This window comes from Cinclus cinclus, chromosome 2 (genome assembly GCF_963662255.1).
Source record: "Cinclus cinclus chromosome 2, bCinCin1.1, whole genome shotgun sequence".
Classification (NCBI taxonomy): domain Eukaryota; kingdom Metazoa; phylum Chordata; class Aves; order Passeriformes; family Cinclidae; genus Cinclus; species Cinclus cinclus.
In genome coordinates this window covers 90875973-90895598 of record NC_085047.1, presented here as the reverse complement: position 1 = coordinate 90895598, position 19626 = coordinate 90875973, and the positions used below count along the sequence as shown (strand labels likewise).

General features: G+C 39.8%; 1 protein-coding gene across 5 annotated transcripts in view; it reads right to left on the bottom strand.

Annotated features, from left to right (window-relative positions):
* Nucleotides 1–3606: 3606 nt before the first annotated feature.
* The window catches only part of LIMS1 (LIM zinc finger domain containing 1), a 40347-nt gene continuing 24327 nt past the window's right edge, over nucleotides 3607–19626 (bottom strand). For 3 of the 5 annotated variants that reach the window (XM_062487930.1, XM_062487929.1, XM_062487932.1), the window contains 8 exons: nucleotides 14908–14974; nucleotides 12739–12859; nucleotides 11718–11867; nucleotides 10389–10539; nucleotides 9516–9608; nucleotides 8055–8103; nucleotides 5924–5999; nucleotides 3607–5131 (listed from right to left, as the gene is read on the bottom strand). In XM_062487930.1, the coding sequence (XP_062343914.1) occupies nucleotides 5017–5131; nucleotides 5924–5999; nucleotides 8055–8103; nucleotides 9516–9608; nucleotides 10389–10539; nucleotides 11718–11867; nucleotides 12739–12859; nucleotides 14908–14974 (822 nt within the window). In that variant the 3' untranslated portion in view covers nucleotides 3607–5016. Of the gene's footprint in view, nucleotides 5671–5923; nucleotides 6000–8054; nucleotides 8104–9515; nucleotides 9609–10388; nucleotides 10540–11717; nucleotides 11868–12738; nucleotides 12860–14907; nucleotides 14975–19626 lie in introns of all 5 variants that reach the window. The other 2 variants (XM_062487931.1, XM_062487928.1) reach the window with 1 other exon arrangement.

Genomic DNA, 19626 nt, shown 5'->3' with positions numbered 1-19626 from the left:
GGGCGGCCCGGCGGTCTTGGCCCGGCGCCTGCGGAGGGGAAGGAGGAGGGAAGGCGGGGGAAAGGAGGAAGGAAGGAAGGAAGCTCCGGAGCGACGCGCCCGCCGCGCGTTACGCAAGTTCCCGCTCAGCCGTGCGGCGCGCGCAGCCCCGGCGCGCTCGGCAGTCGCCCCCGTATCAACGGCCCGGGGGCGGGGCCTGGCCAGGGTCTACGCATGCGCACGGGGCGGGGGCGGGGGGCGCGAGGAGAGAGGCAAGTCGGGGGGGGGGAGGGGGAAATCTGTTGTGGAATATTGTCAGAAACGAAGTTTTAGGATTTTCTCAACTAAAACTACACTTAGCTTATCTCAGTAGTATATAAATATATATATATATGGTGATAATATATTTATCACCTTAAAAATATACTATGGGTATATGTATTTATTTATTTATTTAGAGAACTAATTTTTACCTAAAGCTAATTAACAGTTCTGGCGCCCTCACCATAAAGAGGACGTGGAACTGTTGGAGCAAGTCCAGAGGAGAGGCACAGAGCTGATAGGAGGTAGGAGGACGGGAGCACCTCCCCTATGAAGACAGGGTGAGGAAGTTGGGGCTGTGCAGCCTGGAGAAGGGAAGGTTCCATGGAGACCTCACAGCAACCTTCCCTGAGGTATCTGAGGGGCGTACAGGGAAGCAGGAGAGGCACTCTGGCTGGAGCTGTAGTGATAGGACAAGGAGTGATGGGTGCAATTAAAAGAGGTTGGATGCGAGGAAGAAATTCTTCACTGTGATGGTCGTGAAGCACTGGCACAGGTTGCCCAGAGAGCTTGTGGGCACCCCATCCCAGGCAGCTTTCAAGGCTAGGTTGGATGGGGCTCTGAGCAATCTGCCCTAGTGGGAAATGTCCCCCATGGCAGAAGCTGGGACTAGATCTTTAAGGTCTCTTCCAACCTGTAATATTCTGTGATTCTATACTTCATGGTTCAGAGCAACTATGAATTTAATCTGTAAGTGTAAGGGCCTTCTTCTTACTGAGATCCAATGCTCTAGAAAATGAGCCTCCAAATATTGTAGCAGCTCTGGTGAGAAACTTTTTTCCAGGCACTGTGGATAGTATAATTAAACAATTAAGCTCTGAAACACAGCTGGGAACATGGACTAAAAGATGGACCAGCAACCCTCAAGGCAGGACAGATTTGCAAGTTGTAGTTTTACAGGTTTGGTGGCTCGAGGATGAGGCCTGTGGTGAAATTCCCAGCAGGAAGCCTCAGATTCTACTCACTGGAATTAGCCATGTTTCCTGCCAGTTCAGATGCTTTAGTCAAAATGAGGCCACTGGGCCATGTCTCTGAAGAAGTGTAATTAAAAATTTCTCCAGTTCTCAATCTCAAACAACCCATTGACAGTCACAGGGTTCTTGCCAGACCTAAAATATACTGACAGCTCCACAGCTCTTTACCCTCTTTGCAGGAAAAATAAAGAAACAGCCAACTTTTTCTTTAAGACTAGCAACATCCATGTAAGAACCTGACTGAAAGAATTAATCCTCTCTTTTATTCTTTCTTCTGCATTGATGATATATTTAGATATTGGATTTAACTCCACAAAAGAAAAAACAAACTTTTTTTTTTCTCTGTACTTTTTAATGGTGTGCCTGAAGCTGGGATTATCAAACAATTTACTATCTGCACTTGCCAGGCTAGGTAATAGCAGTGTTGGTGCTTCTGCAGAGGAGAACATCTGAGTTTACTTGACTCACTGGCGAGTATTACTGCACTTCAGCTGATGGAGAGGCATGGGAAATTGCCTTCATACAGACCAGGTCTAGTACTCTGGCACTGGTCACTGTCTCCCCCATTGCTGTGGAAGTGGCAGCCCCTATGCTGTCCCTGGTGGTCACAGCAGTGGGCAGGACAGCATTGACTGGAGAGCTGTCCCTGCAGCCTGACTGTGCTCAGCACGGCTCGCTGCCTATCCACTGGAACTGAGCACAGGACATGCCACTACCAGCAGCACAAAGGCTTTAGGCTCAGCTCTTCCAGCTACAGCGACAGCCCCTGGGCTTTCTGGAGTGCTCCCTACTGTCAGCCTAACCAGGCTTTCTAAAGGAACCTCTCTTGTCCATGCATAATTGATCCATGCAGCAGAAAGGGACAAAGCTTCTGAGGCATCCATTCCCAAATTCCAGGCTCACCGATTCCTTGACAGACCTTACAGGGGTCATAGTAGAAAGACAGCACTGGGCTCTGTCTTTTAGGAAAGTATGTGCAGCTACACAAGATACTTACAATACTTTGGGCCAGGAAGTGAGCTTCAACACCAGATGTGTAATTGTCCAGGCTAATTGGTAGCTTGCTTCCTGGCTATGCTTTGCAACTGCTTTTAACTAATCCTCTTCATGACAATGTCCAGGGGCATTATACCAATGACAGTTCATGCCAAAGACAGCTCCCAAGAGAGCAATATGGATGTGGGGAGCTCTCCACTCGAGACTGGACTCCAGGAATAATATTTTCACCATGAGGGTGATGAAGCACTGGAACATTCTATCCTATCCACAAAGGCTGTGAAATCTCCTTGCCTGGTGATGTTCACAGTTTGGCCAAGCAAACCTTCTGCACTGTTAGAGCCACTCTGAGCAGATGGCTGGGCTAGCTGATCTCTAGTGGTCCCTTCCAACCAACATTTTTCCATGCGTCATCAGGCTTTGAACCCTCAGATGCTTTAAGTGCTACATTGTGGGGTCTGACATACACACATGAGAGTTCATGAAACAGAAGGTGCTGCCTTGGTGAACTGCTGCCAGCGTTCACCACCAGGAACTTGGAAACGGAAAAACCCAGCCTCTGTCAGGCCCCAAAGCCTGACACCAGAGTGGACAGGAAATCTGAGGCCACTGTGCTGCAGATGGATGTAACCCTGAGCAATGTGGATATGAGACAGGTCTCACCAGGTAGCTTTGGGGCTAGTGACCCTTCCCACCTCTGTGCAGCAAGGCTAGGCACACACAGGCTGAAGGAAGAGATGTACAGTCCGTGTAACATGAAAACCTAGAAGTCAGTTGTAACTTCAGGAGGAAGCAAAGAGTGTGGTCTACTGAATCCATGGTGCAGTCCAAAATTCCAGCAGGGCTACTGGGCTAGTTAAGTAAACAATTTTTGAGGATATTTTAAGCTTTCATAGTCTTCAACAGGGACAGGGACTATATTTATTAATGTTATGACATTCAATAATTATGTAGGATAAAATAGTCAAAAAATACGCTACCTAGCAATAAACTGGAAGTTTGGGGTGACAGTTTCTTTACGGTGAAAACGGGAGAGAAAAAGTTAACAGGAGGGTGTATGTTTTACACTCAGGATACTTCCTTTAGGAAAACCTAGTGACTTTGCCAATTCAGAAAATATCCAGAAGATTCAAGGTAATCTTTATGAAACAAACTATGGTTTCTTTTATGAACCTTAGAACTACATACAGACATATGCCTTTAGGAAAGGTATATGTCTCCTTTAAATCACGATAATAAGGAAGTATTTACATAGTCACAGGTAAAAGTTCAGTGATCCAAGAGAGCCTTACTGCTTTCCCACCTATCTCAAGCATTTATTTCAGAGAGGCAATACACAGTTTAATAACAAGGCCTTTATTGATGACACAGGAAAGCAGATGTTTTAAAATAACTAATTTTTCATAAACAGGAAAGAAAATGTTACTTCCTCTTACGTAGTTACATAAAATCTGTTTAAGTCACTAATGTACAAAAATAAAAAAAAAAAAAGTTGGCATACTTTGTACCATCAAGAGGACCTAAGTAGGTGTATTTTCTACAAGAAAGGGGAAAAAAAAACAAATTTGCATGGACAGAACTCAATAGTAGAAAACAATTAAATGTACGCTATAAAGAATTTTGATTATTTGTAAGCTGAGTCCTTGAGGATAGCTAAAGAAGTAGATCCTAGCAGGATCAAACCTTGCATATTTACACTCAGAGGTGTAAAAGTAATATTGCCAGTTAATTGAAATACACATTTTCAATATTGGTCTGAAAATCAATGAAGTCTAGAGGCTAAATTTTAAATGCAGATGTTCACATTTCAAATAAAATAATTCTTGCATCCTGTATAATTAAGGCAAAGTATGTTTTCATTTTAAAATACCTTCTATATAGTTTCTGCATAAAAAATATGAAATAAAATATAAAACTATATATATTTAATGGTATACTGTTATGTATGGTCCAGCAGAATAAGGCACAAAAAGTAAATAGAATGCAAAAGCATATATAGATGTTAATGTGTTATTTTAAGTGGAATATAGCAAAATTCAAGTAGTTCTGAGTACGCTCATTTCTTGCAATAGGAATACACTTTTTATATAAGTACCTCATGCTAAGCCTGATGAAACATTCACTATGTAAGCATAATCTATCATTTTTATCATTTTATGTACGTCATTTGTATAGTGGCTATATTTAGAAATCTGATAGTTTTCAAACCATCTAAAACAAGGCTCCTTAATGAAATGACTCAGCCTGATATCCAAGCATGAATTTTTCCATGAGGCAAAGTATACTGGTTTCCTGCCCAAATCACTTGAGCTGGGCAAGTTTTGTCTGCATGCTTAATACGAAGGTTAATATTTTCACTCACATAAATGACGATACACCTAAAGTCCCTAAAGTTCGGCACATTTGCTACGTTTATTTTCACAGGTGGTGTTCACAAGCAAATTTTCTCTCTCTGAAGAATTCCACAGAGAATTAGTGTACAGAATTGGCCACCTGCATCCGTACAATGGCATTATTGGTCAGAAATCTTTCAGGTGAGCTGGTATTTATTTTGGAAGTATGGTCTGTTTGTCAACAAGTAAGCATACAAATATGGAGAACAAAGAATTGTAATGTATTTTGGGTTGATAGAAGGCATGCATCAGCATTTGTTGTCTGACTGCAGCCTCAAAGCAGCAACTCCTCCCTCCCCCTCAAGTAGTATCTATAAGATTTTCACGAAGGAAGAGGAGAGCAGACGAAGTCTTCACTTCCTTCCCAAAGTTTCAGCTAATTTCTTCAGTCTTTTCTTCAGCTCTAGAGGAAACTTCTCATAACACTTTTTGCAGACAGGCTTCATATCAAACTCAACAAATTTATTCCTAAAATAACAAAAGCAAAAGAAACAGATGAAGTTTTAGCAGATGAGATAGTGAAAAAAAAAATTTAAAAAAATCATATTAAATGTGCACAAGCAAAAAATTAAGCCCCCAATGTTTACAAATATATTAAGTTACTTTTACAAGTTACATACACTGTAGACGGTGACTACGTGCCCATATTTATTAACCATGTAATTTAGAAAGCCTTTCAAACCTAATTGTAGACCAAACAAAAGATAATGGAATAACAAGTTAGTATTTCAAGTTGCAGTTGCGTGAAAGATGTGTTGGCTTTGACTGCCATAAGTTCATGCAAAAGTGCAAAAAGAAGCATCCTTAGGACTAACCAAAGAAGAAAGGAGCAGAGGTGGTGGTGAGAAGGAAAAGAAGTTTACAAACAGATTGGCTTTTTCTTTTTCTGCTTCTCTTTATCCTTTGCTTCACGTTCCCGTTTGGCAAGTCGTCGCTTAAATTCATCTGGCATTTTCTCGTAACAGTGCTTGCAGACAGGTTTTAGATCAATTTCAACAAACTTATCCCTTTAGAGTTAAACAAGAAAAAATAAAGAATGGAAAAGGAGAAGAGTTACAAAGACTAACTGAAGGAAGACCTGAAGAGACAGCTGAAAAAGATGGAAAGTATTAAGTGGAGCAAGAGGAAGAAAGCGGCACTTATTTCCTCAATGCTGTTTACATGTTTTTCATACAGTAACAGCTACACTATAGCAACATCTACACTTTGAAAAGAACCACTGATATGTGTTGAAGACATCACACTTATCCATAAACTTACTTGAGGGTTAACTTAGTGTTGCAAGTCGAACAAGCAAAACAGTTCACACACCATGCCTTATTCAGAGCAGACACAACTAGAGAAAAAAATAAATCATTAGCCTTACCAATTTAAATAAAAAAGGATTACAAAAATTTTAAGCTTACATATTCATAAGGTGTGAAGAACAGTCATTGATTCTTGTATCAAGTATTAAGGACTGTAACAATAACATGGCCAGACTGGTGAGGCACATTTTAGAGTGTAATGAAGCAGGACTGTGAAGCATTGATACAGCTGTCTCTGAGACAAGACTATCTTAACCTATTTCTGCCTCCTATTTTTCACTTCCACTTCATCTTATATGCAAGCTCATCTCAGGCAATGGGTCTGTGAGGCCAGGTTCCAACTTAGGAAATGTTTCCAGCTGAAGAGCAATCCAGAACAATTGTGTTTATGTTTTCATTCTGTTTCATTTCTCAGATCCAGTTCAGACTGCACTGCAATCAAATGTTACACTTGCCCAGCTGAAGAAAATAGTGTGAAGCCAGCAGCCAAACACTGCTGGTAAATCAGCACTACGAAGGTAAAAAAAATGGACTTTTTATTCTCTGCATTGAAGAGAAAGTAACTATTTCCTGATTGTTCTGTAGATAAATCAAGTTCCTGTTCTTTCTTTCAGTACAGCTTTCCAGTTTTCCCTGCCAATTTTTTCCTAAGTTAGAGAATGTGGGACAATATTTTTCTTTCAATGTTCTTCTCACAGTATTTTGTCAACAAGGAGAACCAAAGCGTTGTCATGCAGAGGGTTTTTCCTGCACTATGGGGCAAGCACATCCACAGATACACAGTTATTCCACTACTTTCCAGAATAATACTAGACAGGTGAAAGTCTTAGTTCCCAAGCAACCTCAGTAATGCAGTCACAGACTCCCTCCTGAAAAACTGCTGCTACAGATATTTCTTTCACCTGACACAGAACAATACTGGATACCAAATTTGTGACAGCTGACTCAAAATTTGTGTGCAGAAATGAAAGAAATGCAATTGAAGACATACACTGAAAAGAAAGAAGTACTGTATTATTTTCAGTTCAGAAACCAAAACTTACAATATGGGTGTTGGACTATATGGTGAAAGGTTTGAATCATACAGAGATGTAGTTATCAGAAAAGTTCAATTTCTGCTCATTCCAGTAGAAATTCCTGAAAATGAGGACTCTTTCCTCTAAAGCATTTTGGATTGCCATTCTGTAGGCATAGTGCAGTCCAGAAAATGTAGGGAAAGCATGTATACAGAATGTATGTCCTACCCTATAGTTACATGACTATAAACTAGTTTATGTCGCTTTTTGAATGTTAGAAGCTTCCTCCTACTTTGATAATGCCTTTGGCTTAGATGAGGCTAACATAGTATTTACTTTGGACAGGGTAAATAGGCACATAATGTCACATTGTTTCAGGTAGAATAATTTGCTTTTGGTGTTTTATCAGAGCTAGTTATCAAAAAACCCCTCAAACCCACCCCCTTCTCCCAAAAAAACTAATCAAACAATAACAAAACAAACAAATTACTTGCAGTTCTGTCTTTACAGGACATATATTTCTAAGCATAATCATTCCTGGTTTTGTGACATTATCATAAGCCTAGATTTTCAAAAGACAGGCGCTTGCAATAGATAGGTGAATAACTCCAGGATTCAAACTGACATAAGGGGAACAAGGCATTTAAAAAAAAATCCTAACGGTGCCCACCATTTTTCAGTATCTAAATATTATTTCAAATTTGGCTCATGATCCACAAATTCATTTGTGGAGATGCCTGTACACTCCTTCTCACCCTTGCATGTGTCCTTTATTGAAGGTGGTGTGGCAGGAAGCCACTTCTATGCATCTTCCAGCATCCTTGGCCTCTGCATGTCACTATGGGGTTTCACAGTTCTCTTTGGCCATGGGGTGGTCTTCTACCATCATGAAATGATGGTAGGTTTTCCTACCATTTGGTCTCTGACTAATTTGCTCTAATTTAATTTCTGGTCAAGAGAACATCTGTTTTTGTTTTAATGAAAAAACTGGGCTGCTTCTCCCTTACTTTCACTTTTAAAGAGAACTTCCATCAAAAAGGAACATTAAGGATACAGGAAAATGCTTACCATCTCCTTCAATCACACGGTTGCAATGGAAACAAACATCACCAAAAAGCTGAAGAGGAAAGAGAAGTAATAAATTTTTAATATAATGATTTTATTGAGGGTAACTTATCAAACTAGCAAAATAACTATATTTCAGCTGATGGGCACAGTCGCTTTCCTGTTTATTCTAGTGAGATAAAGAGAATGCTGCCAAGTCTGGTTTGATTTTCCACGTACATTTTGCATCATCTCATCACAAAAAGTCTTGATAATATTAAAGATGAAAACATTTATCTACCTTTGATTCTCAGTAAGTATAATTTTATTTTGTTTCAAGATTTCTCTAATTCCAAAGATTTGAAATACAAAAATCACGTGTCATATACATATTGTTACTAATCAGAAAATGTAACATTTGGACTTACATGCATGACTAAAATAATGTATTCCTGTAACTGTAAGAAAATTTTATCTTTATTAAATAAAAAGAAAGGAAGAAAATTTCAGACAAAAAATACTGATTATTTTTTCCAGGCTTAATATTTTTCCACAATATAACAAGAAGTGCCAAAAACTTAATGTATTTTTCCTAACTGTAGTAATTAGCCTAGAAAAAGACATCCACTCTACATACAGCTCTTGTCTAGTGTACAGACTTGGCCCATCCCAGCTACAACACCATTACTATGAACGTCACAGCATTTACAGTCTGCAAGTGTGCCAGCACCAATCATCTGCCCTTCATCACTAATGACCAATTAAGAATCCATCTGTAATTAGCAGACGCCATACAACTCCCAAGTGTAATCCCTCCTCATGTATTTATGTAAGCAAGGGAGGTGAATGTGACGTGACACAGATGGCTTCCAAAGAGAAATATGTCTGTGCATCGTGGGGCTGGACTCCCCATCCAGAGGCATCGGGAGAGGAGTGGTACTGCCACGTGCAACTTCTACATAAATGCAAGTGGTCACTAGAGGGTGTCTTCTGACAAATTCCGTTTTGGAAGTCTTTATCAACCTAATGACTGAGCAACAGCATATATCACATATAACACAGACACAGTGTCTTAGAGTAGCAGCTGCAAGGAAATGCGTGCCATTCATTGGGGCCTCAAAACACAGTTAGTGAGTGGAAAATCTTCTTTAACTTCTTAGGAGAGATTAGTTGTCATTAGCTGCTCTGATCCACAGACACGTCAAAGCCCTGTAACAGCTCTACTAAAGTACCACTAAGCTTGAAGAATAACTTCATACTGACTGTCCTGGCCAGCCTTTGTGCAATACCTGCAGTTTTCTTTTTTAGTGCCACATAGATTAATAGGGAAACCTGTATAAATTAAATGCAACAGAACATATGCTAACAGCCATTACCCTCAGAGGTGCCTTTAACAAAACGTAAGAATGGTTTTCCATCTCTGTCTAATAAAGCAAATTTGTGAGTTTACCAATTAATGGTATTTTTAAAAATACACAACCTTACCTGATTGTAGTGGGTTTCACAGTACGCCAAGCCTTTTCTCTCATAATGACGATGACCCAGGAATGGCTTTTCACATTTTGCACAAACAAAATGCTACAAAGAAAATTATAATACATTTTTTTATCTCTTGGAAGTGACATTATTTTTTCTGGAAAGCAAATTAACCATGTCCACTACTTGAACATGGCTGAAGTCTACTAAGCCATCTTAAAAAACAGAGTTACAACTTTTGTTCCTACATTTAGACCATTAAAATAGTATTTCTTTTAATGTCTTCAACATTTCAATGCAAAAGTTACAAAATAAAACCAAGCAATGGATTCTCATTTTTTATCAATGAACAGAATTAGGAGTTATTAAGTAATGTGCATTATCATTATACCCTTGTGAAGAAAGCATTTCCTAGAGAAGACTTTCAAAACAACAGAAGAAATAAACAATTTATTTAATTAAAATGGAAGATGTGGAACTAAATCTTGTATGTGGCCTAGAAATATGAACTCTCCCATGAGAGTATAAATGTGTACCTAAGGATATTAAGATGCTTAGTAATATGGTTGCTACAGATTTGACTGCCTTTCTACATGTACTGCTTTGAGCTCTGAAATTTTATTTTGTAAGGACCTCACTGGGCTTCCTTTGATTATTGATTTTAGTCAAATTACAGTCAAAGCTCTCTATAAAGTAACAAGTAACTCCTACTTCACAGTGGAAGACCAGCCACAATAAAGTTGAATAAGGATTTGGAGAAGGCGTTTACAATCATTGCTGCAAACTTTGAGAATCCTTTCATTTAAATTGATCAGCAAAATCACAGATAAATATGCTATGGTTTACATTTGTAAGAGAGATTGTATAGAATCTTCTGTTTACCTCCACGTGCCATTGTTTGCCCATAGCATTCACCACACGGCCTTCAATTGGTCTCCTACATGCCCCACAGATGGGGACACCCATTTTGTCGTGGCAGGGTAAACAGTACAGTTCTCCTTTCAGCTCACGAGCATCAGCAGTAAGTTCCTTCCTGTTCAGAAGTTAAGGAATTGAGAGCATGAATAACGGCCCTCAAAAATGCCAACTCTTGAGAGTTTCTACTCTCAAAGTCAAAAGTGAAGAGAAAAAAACCTATTTGCTTTAAAAATTATGTTTATACTGCAGTAATGCAGCAGCATCAAATATAACATCATCCAACACAGTTCAAGCCTGATCTCAGTAAGCTGAGAACAGGCTGCAAAGCAAGGTGCACCAAGTCTCTCTGGAAACAGCTATTGAGCTATTGTCATTTTGCTTAAGCAGCACAAATCTGTGTGAAAGCTGCTGCATATGTTTGGTTAATATTCTGGCACTTACCACCATATTATTTTCGATTTGCCTAACTGCAACTGAAAGTAAAATCCAGTCCTCTACACTAGTTACATTTTCTTTGTACCAAACTTCAGAGAAAGAGAACTACAGACCCACATGAGCTAGGCTTATTAATTTCCCATTGCAGAATCTTATAAACTCTACCTTTTAATAATTTGCATGGTTAGATACTGGGAACTGCTAAATCTTAAAAGTGACGGTGATCACAAATACTCAACTGATTGCCACTGATATAACACTACATACTGTTACTCAAATCAGCCTTCGCTATGGAATTGTAGCTTCCTTTGAAGCAGAAATGAACTAAGAATGCATCCTACAATGCTCCATGCTCCAATGCTAATCCTACATCTCTGTATCAGTGCAGGATGTAGAAATGTGCAGTTTCATGTGCTGCAGTTGTAGAAGATGATAAAATGAGATGGGAGAAGGCTTCTAAAAAAGACAGGTTTAAAAAGAAAGAACAAAGTTTGGATGCCGTTGAACTAAAAAAAAGACATAGGCAAGATAGTAATTCAAGCAACAAAACAGAACCACTTCTCTTCCCCTGCTAGTAGAAGAGTGAGCTATGATTTTACTATTATAGAAATGGTATCTGTGTCAATATTTGTATTTTGTAAGGTACTGCCTTGTCCTGCAAGTCCAGTCTTTCATTAGTCCCCAGCAGGTCAGCTTTTGTTTGAACCCCACCAAGCCAAAAGCAGTAACACACATCTGGCCACAAGACATCCAAACCCCACCCGCTCTTTTCAGTTGTACAGGACAAGTTTTCACTTTAAACTGATGAAGCAAGTAAGCCCAGCATTTTCCTGTTTCCCTTTGCAGAACTCAGGTTACCCGCAGTTTGCACAGTTGAAATGATCAGGGTGATAAGGATCATTTTTGAATATGAGAGGCTGTTCATCAATAATGGCATGACACTTCTGGCAAATGTACTTTCCCAGGCCTCTGGCTTTTTCCCTGTTATGGCAAGTACGGCAGAGATGTCTGAAATGGCATTAAAAAAAGAGAGTTAAGTGTTGCTACCAGGTACAACAGTGCAAAATATACATCAAAAATCTCTCAGAACCTTATTTCAATAAGCTCTTGTTTTGTGTCTTGTTAAAGCAACTTCCTTGCTAAGGCAAACGAAGTTCAAAGCACCAAAATGACTGCCCGAGTTCAGGGTCATCGTTTAATTTTCACCACAGGAGTATAATTTCTTAGCTCAGCTGAGTTAAAGCTGTGTTGAAACACAGAAAACGAAGTTTCTTATAGATTCTTGCTGATTGATGTTTGACTTTCAAAATCTTAAAAATTTAGATTGAAGGCTGTATGAGCACACAGGTCCTGCTTCTGTAGATAATTCTTTATGTTGTATTATACATAAGAAGGCAATGGCCTTATATAATCCATATAATCCACTGGTAAAATATTCTTTTGATCATAGCTGGCAAAATATCCTACTCTGTGAAGGGTCCTCCTGAACATTAAGCAATTATTAATACATTTGGTGCCAAACTAGACCAAAATTGGAGAACCACGTTGGAAAAAGAAAGTAAACATTTTTATTTTAAAAAAAGGCAATACTTCTGTATCTGAATGTTTTCTTTCTTATTACATATAACACTGACCCTAAAAGGTCACTGGGCAAAGATAATGTTTGCCATGAAACTTAGTGTTGAAGCAGGCAAAAAAAATGATAGTATTTTAAGATACCCATTCTTGGTTTTGTGATGCATGATTAGACCTTCTTATCACAGAAAATACTTCAGTTGTTCCATCCAAGCTGGAAAGCTTCAAGAACCAAAACCTCTCAGTTCCGCTATTAGTTCACTTAATTTATGAGCAGTTAACAGAAGGAAGGGTGGAGATTTACCTGCCAGCATTCTTGACAAATCCAATATCAGCCAGTACTTTTTGGCAGATATCACAGCAGAAGCACTCTGGATGCCAGCTATTGTTCATGGCTTTAATAACACGACCAATAATGAACTCACCTGTAAGAAACATAACACCAGAATGTAAAACACCATACTAGACAAACTTAAAAGTAACTCACAAATGAATCACTACAATGACTACAATCATCATTCCTTTCCTTACCTCAAAATCTGATAGGACACATTGCTTTCATTATCGCAGTTCTGATTCCAAGCCCTGGAATTTGGGTTTGTTTGCTGTTTCTTGTTATGGGTTAAAAGAAAACATTTTGCTGATGGAGGACCTTCTGCTATTTGCATACAAGTCCCTCTACATGCACACTCCACCTTCTCTCTGCAATAACCCTATTTTGGTCCCTTCACTGGTTTTACTTATCTGCTCTCAAGCTGTTAAGAAATTTATGGAGTACTTAATGTAATAGGGGCTTTCTTCTGTCCTAATCAACTTTCTCCTTTCTTTTCTTTAAGAGTATGACAATTTTAACTTGACATACACATAGCAGAGGTGTCTACTCCACTAGGACCAAGCCTTTAAGGTATTCTATATTCAAGGAACAACAGAACTGAGCTTGGGTGCCTGTGGACCTCCTGCAGAAAAACTCCCATGGAGTCCAAATGCAAAGGTTCAGTGAAGCTGCAGAACAGTCAACCAACACACACAGTTTCTACCATAAGGAGTCCTATCCCATAAGACATTAAAAAAGCAGTGTGAGAACTAGTGTTCAGCATGCACAGTGTGACTGTACTGCACAGGCAGGGGAGTGATGTCCCTCATATGTGACTTAGTTGTTCTCTGTGCTGATGGACAGTGTAGCCAGGGGCTCTGAACAGTGCAAAATGTGTTGGGAGCTCAGTTTCCCAGTGCTGTCAGAGGCTGAGTTCTGGCTTTGGAGAACAGCTCCAAGAGCTGCCAAAGGGGAGCGATCAGGCAGGTAACCAGCATGCACGAAAACATGCAGCATGTGACTATGTAGCATTCCCACAAAGTCGTGGCTTTTCAAGAACAAAATCCAATGGACTCCAGACTTGTCAGGAAAGCTCAAGGCCTCATCACTGACAACAGCCCCATTGACTTTGTCTGTGTCTATTAAGTACAAGCAGTGGAAAAGCCCAGCTCTGGTCAGGACCTTGATGAGGTTTTAAGGGAGCTGGCAGTACCAGGGAGAGAGGGCAGGAGAAGGTGGACCTGTGCCAACTGTGCAGGAGAAATCCTGGAGATAGGCAGCATAGCTCCTACTAAATTGCCACCAACTCATTTCTTCCTCCTTCCCTGCTTGTTCACATCTGCAGCCTTAAATTCACAGTTCCATAGCATCTGCTTCCCTCTCCCTTGGTGTTCAATGCCTCCCTCCACAAGAGGAAAGGCCTCACTGAGATAAGTTAAAGCTTTAGCACCTTGCCAAAGGTGCCAAAGAAACAAGGACTTCCAGAGCAGTTTAGGGAATAGTCAAATAATGACTTCCTAGCTCTGGCCCAGCAAAATGTGTCACACTCAGGGGAAAAAAAAACCCACGTAAGTTATTACAGCGCAGCAGATGCACAAACATCTACATTAACAGCGGCAAATAGAAAGCAGCCCTCAGTATCATGGAGGATGGACATTAGACACTGAAGCCTGAAAGGTATTTGTTTCAAAAAAATCAGTGGGGGCCCAGCTGACCATCACTTGATAATAACACTAGATAATGAATATTATCTCAGCTTCTGCAAAGGAGGACAGCACAGGTGGGTTACAAGAGTCAAAGCAGATGACAAAGTCTTGTTGCAGGCTTTCAGCTACATGAAAAGGGACAAATGTCAGCACATAGAGATGTACAGATATAAATAATCAAGAGTTGATGAACAGTCTGTTCATTGGATCATTGGCTCAACAGCTAAATTACTTATTAAAAGAATGCAAATTTTATTTTAAAATCCTCCTGGTTTATGACCATTAGAAAGATGAAGTCCCCAGTTTCTCTGAAGTCTAGCTCATTCCTGAAGTTCAGATGCTCAGCTGAACATGAGCACCTCCCAGAGAACAGCTAAAAGGGCAGCACATCTTCCCCCAGTGACACTCCCATTTGTGATCAGTGTGAAGTATTTCACCTTAAGTTAAAACTTACCACATTGATGGCAGCAAGGGGCAAAAAGCATTTGAAAATCATGTTCACAGTACTTCCTTCCTTCAAACTGCAAACAGAAAAAGATCTGAGCCTTAGAGGGATGAGTAACATGCACTTAACATAAATGCTGTAACAGCCTGGTGTGTTTTCAGATACAATTAGGTAATAAAACATGAGGGTCTGAGCAAAAAAAGACAGACCATGAGATTCATGTGCTAAGCATTACATCTACCCGTCTTAATTCACCTGCTAGTTAGCATGTAGTGTTAATTTCTCCAGTACTGCTGAGAGCGTAAGGCATTTTCTGTCACCCATTTACATTACAAGAGATGTCTGAATTTTGACAGACTACTGAAACTGAAGCAACCAAGCACATTCTGAGCAGGAAATTAGCTAACAAACAGCCTTGGCCAGCAGGAGGGGAAAAGCATTCTTCCCAAACCTATTTGATGTCTTCCTCGCTCTACATTTCCTGCCAGAATGACCCAGCATACCAGAGGAAGTACATATGGTGGAGGCTGGGCTAGGAAGAACACCCAGGGGCAGAAATCTTCACAATTTATGGATAAGTTCAGCCAAAACATGAAGGGAAATAAGCCTTTTCCTTTATGATGCTTATTTCATAGAATCATAATTTACATTGAGAAAGACCCTTAAGATAATTAAGTCCAAATATTAAGGAGCAAAGTTCACTAAATTGATCAAATTAAATTGATTTTAAGGGATTTGAATTTTATCACAGCTGAGGTAAGTTCCACTGCAGTTCAAGCTCTAATTGAAAAAAAAAAACAAACAAAACATATGGAATAAAGAGATTCAACAGCACTGCTTAGCCAAAGAATATGCAAAAACATGTAGGCAAATATGTGCTGAAATGAAAGATGTTTAGATACCTTCAGGCATCATTATTACTAGACACAAATGCCATTGAGCATGTCAAAACCACGTAGACAATATTAGGTATGCTATAAAATGTTTGGATTTGAATGTCTCAGTTTAAACAGTGGAACAAGGAGGACAGCACAAGACTTTGCTCCTTTCTTTTTACAGCTGAAGACAAAGCCAAGTGAATAGCATAATATACTACCCAGAAAGTAAGGTTTTGTGCATGGACAGAAAATACAGAACGTGTTTCAAGATTACCTGTTGTATAATAGGAAATGACAAGGATAGAATACAATATAAATATAATAAATACTCTTGCAACTGGCAGGATGGGGATCTAATAAAACATTTCACTAGATATTTATGTTTAGAAAATTTCTGTGCCCAACCTGAATTGCATCTATTAGGAACAGAAAGACATTAACTCAGTACAGACTTTTTCAGAAGTCTCTGCCAGAAATTTATCAAGTACTATTGCAGTGTAATACTCTAAAACAGATTACTTTTTAATTTTGGCTTTTTAAAAAATAGTAATTGAAAGGTACAGGGCTATTACTTTCTCAAGGAGTAATGGAAATTACTGGTTCATTGTGATTTATGCTTGCTTCCTGCAGGACAAAATCCTTTTCAAACTGAAAAAAAAAAATTGAAAGCTTCCTGTTCTGTATAAACAGGTGATCCAGTGGGGGATGCTTAGCTTTGCATGGATTTCAAAGCCACCACATGCTGATCAGACCAAACAAACCAAACAGGTTTTCTTCCCCTCTTGTTTGCGTCAGGCAGGTTGGTTTCCATTCAGTCTTGTTTATATTTTCAACCTCTCTGCTCCTTTGTGCTGCCCTTTGTGGATGACCCAGCTGTTATTATCACAGAAAGCTTTGAACAAATCAGAGTATGTTTAAAAGCACAGTCATTTCACTACTGTATGCTGAAGGTCCGTGAGGTAAATGGCTCTGCATAAAACATCTCACTGTGAAATAACCTCCAGCTTACCTCCATGTTTTTAGCTAATTTAAGTGGAAAGTCATGCACAAAAACCGAGACTTTAGAGATTGTTTCTCTATGACAGCTTTTGGTAAAAACCATTTAAAGAACACTCAAGGTATAACTGGAAAAGAAACAAACGTGACCATCTGTTCCACCATTAGAATAGGTCTGTGCAGTGCTACCTGTAGTGAAACTCTACAATAGCAGCTCTAGGGAATACACACCTTCAGGGTGATGGAGTAGAAGCAGACCAGAATTGCTACCACTTCATACCTAACAGCAAAGAATGGAGTTTGGTAACTCTATTGGAATGTGCTTGTGCTAATTTTTGTTTAGATTGAGTGCATAAAGAACCTGCTAAAACTATGTTACTGAGCCAACTGGAACACAAATCAAATATACTGTGCCCACAGTTTCTGTGCAACATTAGGCACAAATGGAATCCAAACTATCACTTCTAACACAGGCTCAAGAGGACATCCACAAAACTCCTGTGGATGGGCACCACTTGTGCCTGTGAGTGACTTTGCTCCAGTGCCAGACCAGAGCGAGCTGTGCTGATCAGGGAGCCTGCAAGGCAGCCCAGAGATTAAGTCCTGCAGCACAGGAGACCTGACCAGTTCCACCCCCACCCGTGGAACACAGTGTGAAAGCTTATCATGGCAGTGTTTGATGGCAAGTGTGATAAGCAGCTTAATGACTAACTAGGGGAACCCTGCAAGGCTTGCAATAGGCAGGGGAACAATATTTGTCTTCCTAATTGCTAAGAGCTGGAAATCATTTCCAAGCAACACTAGCTTAACTAAACCAGGCACAGAATAAACACAAGTTCATGCTGGGCAATCAACAATGCCTGCATTTACCCACGGGAACCTGCTCAGAGAAACACATTACCTGGCCACAACTCCAAACACATCCATCTTCTCAAAGACTGCATGAAGCCAGTCTGAAGAATATATCCTTTCTGCCCATCTTCTCCAGTCACTGTTTTTTCTTGACAGTGATACAGATTATCTCAAGTCATCTGAGCACTGTCAGCCACTCCCGAGCACTCACAAACCTAAGCCCATCTTCTACTTGCTCAGGGCTTTCCTTCTTCTCACAGAATTACAAAATGGGTCAGGTTGGAGGAGGGGTCATCTGGTCCAACCTCCCTGCTCAAGCAAGGTCATCCTAGAACACACTGCATAGAATTGCATCCAGGTGATTCTTGAGTATCTCCAGTGAGGGAGAATTCACAACCTCTTTGGGCAACCTGTAAAGTTGTTTACAGTAAAGAAGCTCTTCCCCATGATGAGGTGGAACTTCCTTGCATCAGTTTCTGCCCGTTACCTCTTTTCCTATTGCTTAGCACCCGCAAGAAGAACGTGGCTCCCTTCTCTGTCAGAAAATCCTCCTCCCTCCCTTCAGATAATTATATACATTGATGAGGCCCCCTCTCAATCATCTCTTCTTGAGTCTGAACAGGCTCAGCTCCCTCAGCCTATCCAGTGTTATTTTAGCTCTGTAGTAAGTGTGGCAAGAAGTGTCTATCCTAACAGAAACTTTCCACTTTCTATGTAACATTTCTCAGACTACCCAGCCTGAAAAAAACCCCCTAGCAACATTACCCAAAACATCTTTAGCATGCAGTGTTAATTTCATTCCTGGGACAATCTACCGGCACTCACTTCTGACTTACTGTCTTTGAGAGCAGCATGTTTAAGTAAGAGAGTGCTCAAAGATCAATCATCATGAATATGAATGTTAACAAGGTAGCAGTAGGAAGCAAAATGCCTACATACAGTGTATCAAAGCATCACTATGATACTTGCCTCTGCCACTGAGATTCAGGTAAGGTCACCCAAGAGCAACAGAGAGAGATTTTAACATTCCTGAACTAGGTCCAAAAGTACGACTTTCTTTCTGCTGCAGTCTCCCCTAGAAGATAGGCTGCCTAGAGCACGATTTCCCAAACTTTTATCTTTAAGGACCATTCAGTTTTCTGAAAGAGGTCCCTGGAATGTCTCACTGATTTCTGAGTTAGAAAAAGAATGAATAAAGTATTCATTATTTAGAGAAAAAACATTTTATTGGTTTAAGAAAACTTTATTAATATAATTACAAATATAATTGTTTTAGTTTTGAAATGTTCATATCACTTTACATTTGCCTCACGTCTTAGGTAATGATGGACTCTCTAAGAGTCAGCAATTGTTAAGTATCTGGGGGGCATTCTTTTGTTTCTATTCAATTAATTCTGTCTTGTAGCTCACCTTTTGATGTCTTATGGAACATTAGAGGCTGATTTACTACAATTTGTGTAACACTATCCCTAGAGCCTTTTGATCCTCAAACAAGGTGAGAAAAAGCAAATCTCCAAGAATCCCCTTAGCCAGTCTCTTTTGCAATCCACACTCCTCCCTCAGCCTCTCTTCATCACCGGCAACATGGTTCTGTAAAATTAGAAATGCTCCTATGGAAGATAAACTATTGTGCTCTTGCCAAAGGATGACATCTGTATGTGAGAGCACAGAATTGTTCGTTTTTCATCCTGCTCATTTTCCTTTTCAGATCATCATATGACACAAATCCTGTAACTGCTAGCCTAAGATGGACTGTAAGCTACTCGAGCAGTGCCTTATCTCTCTGACAGTAATTCTCTGTCTCATGCTATCTAATCACTTTGTACTTTATGAACCAGTCTAGAGCTTTCACTACAGCCACTTTATGCTGAGCCACACTCTGATGCCCATGATAGCGGAACATAAAAGAAAATGAAACCTATACCAAAACACCCTCCTAAGCTGAGGCAAATCAACCTGGAGCTGAGAAATATTAACAGGATCAAGTTTTAACCCCTGAAAG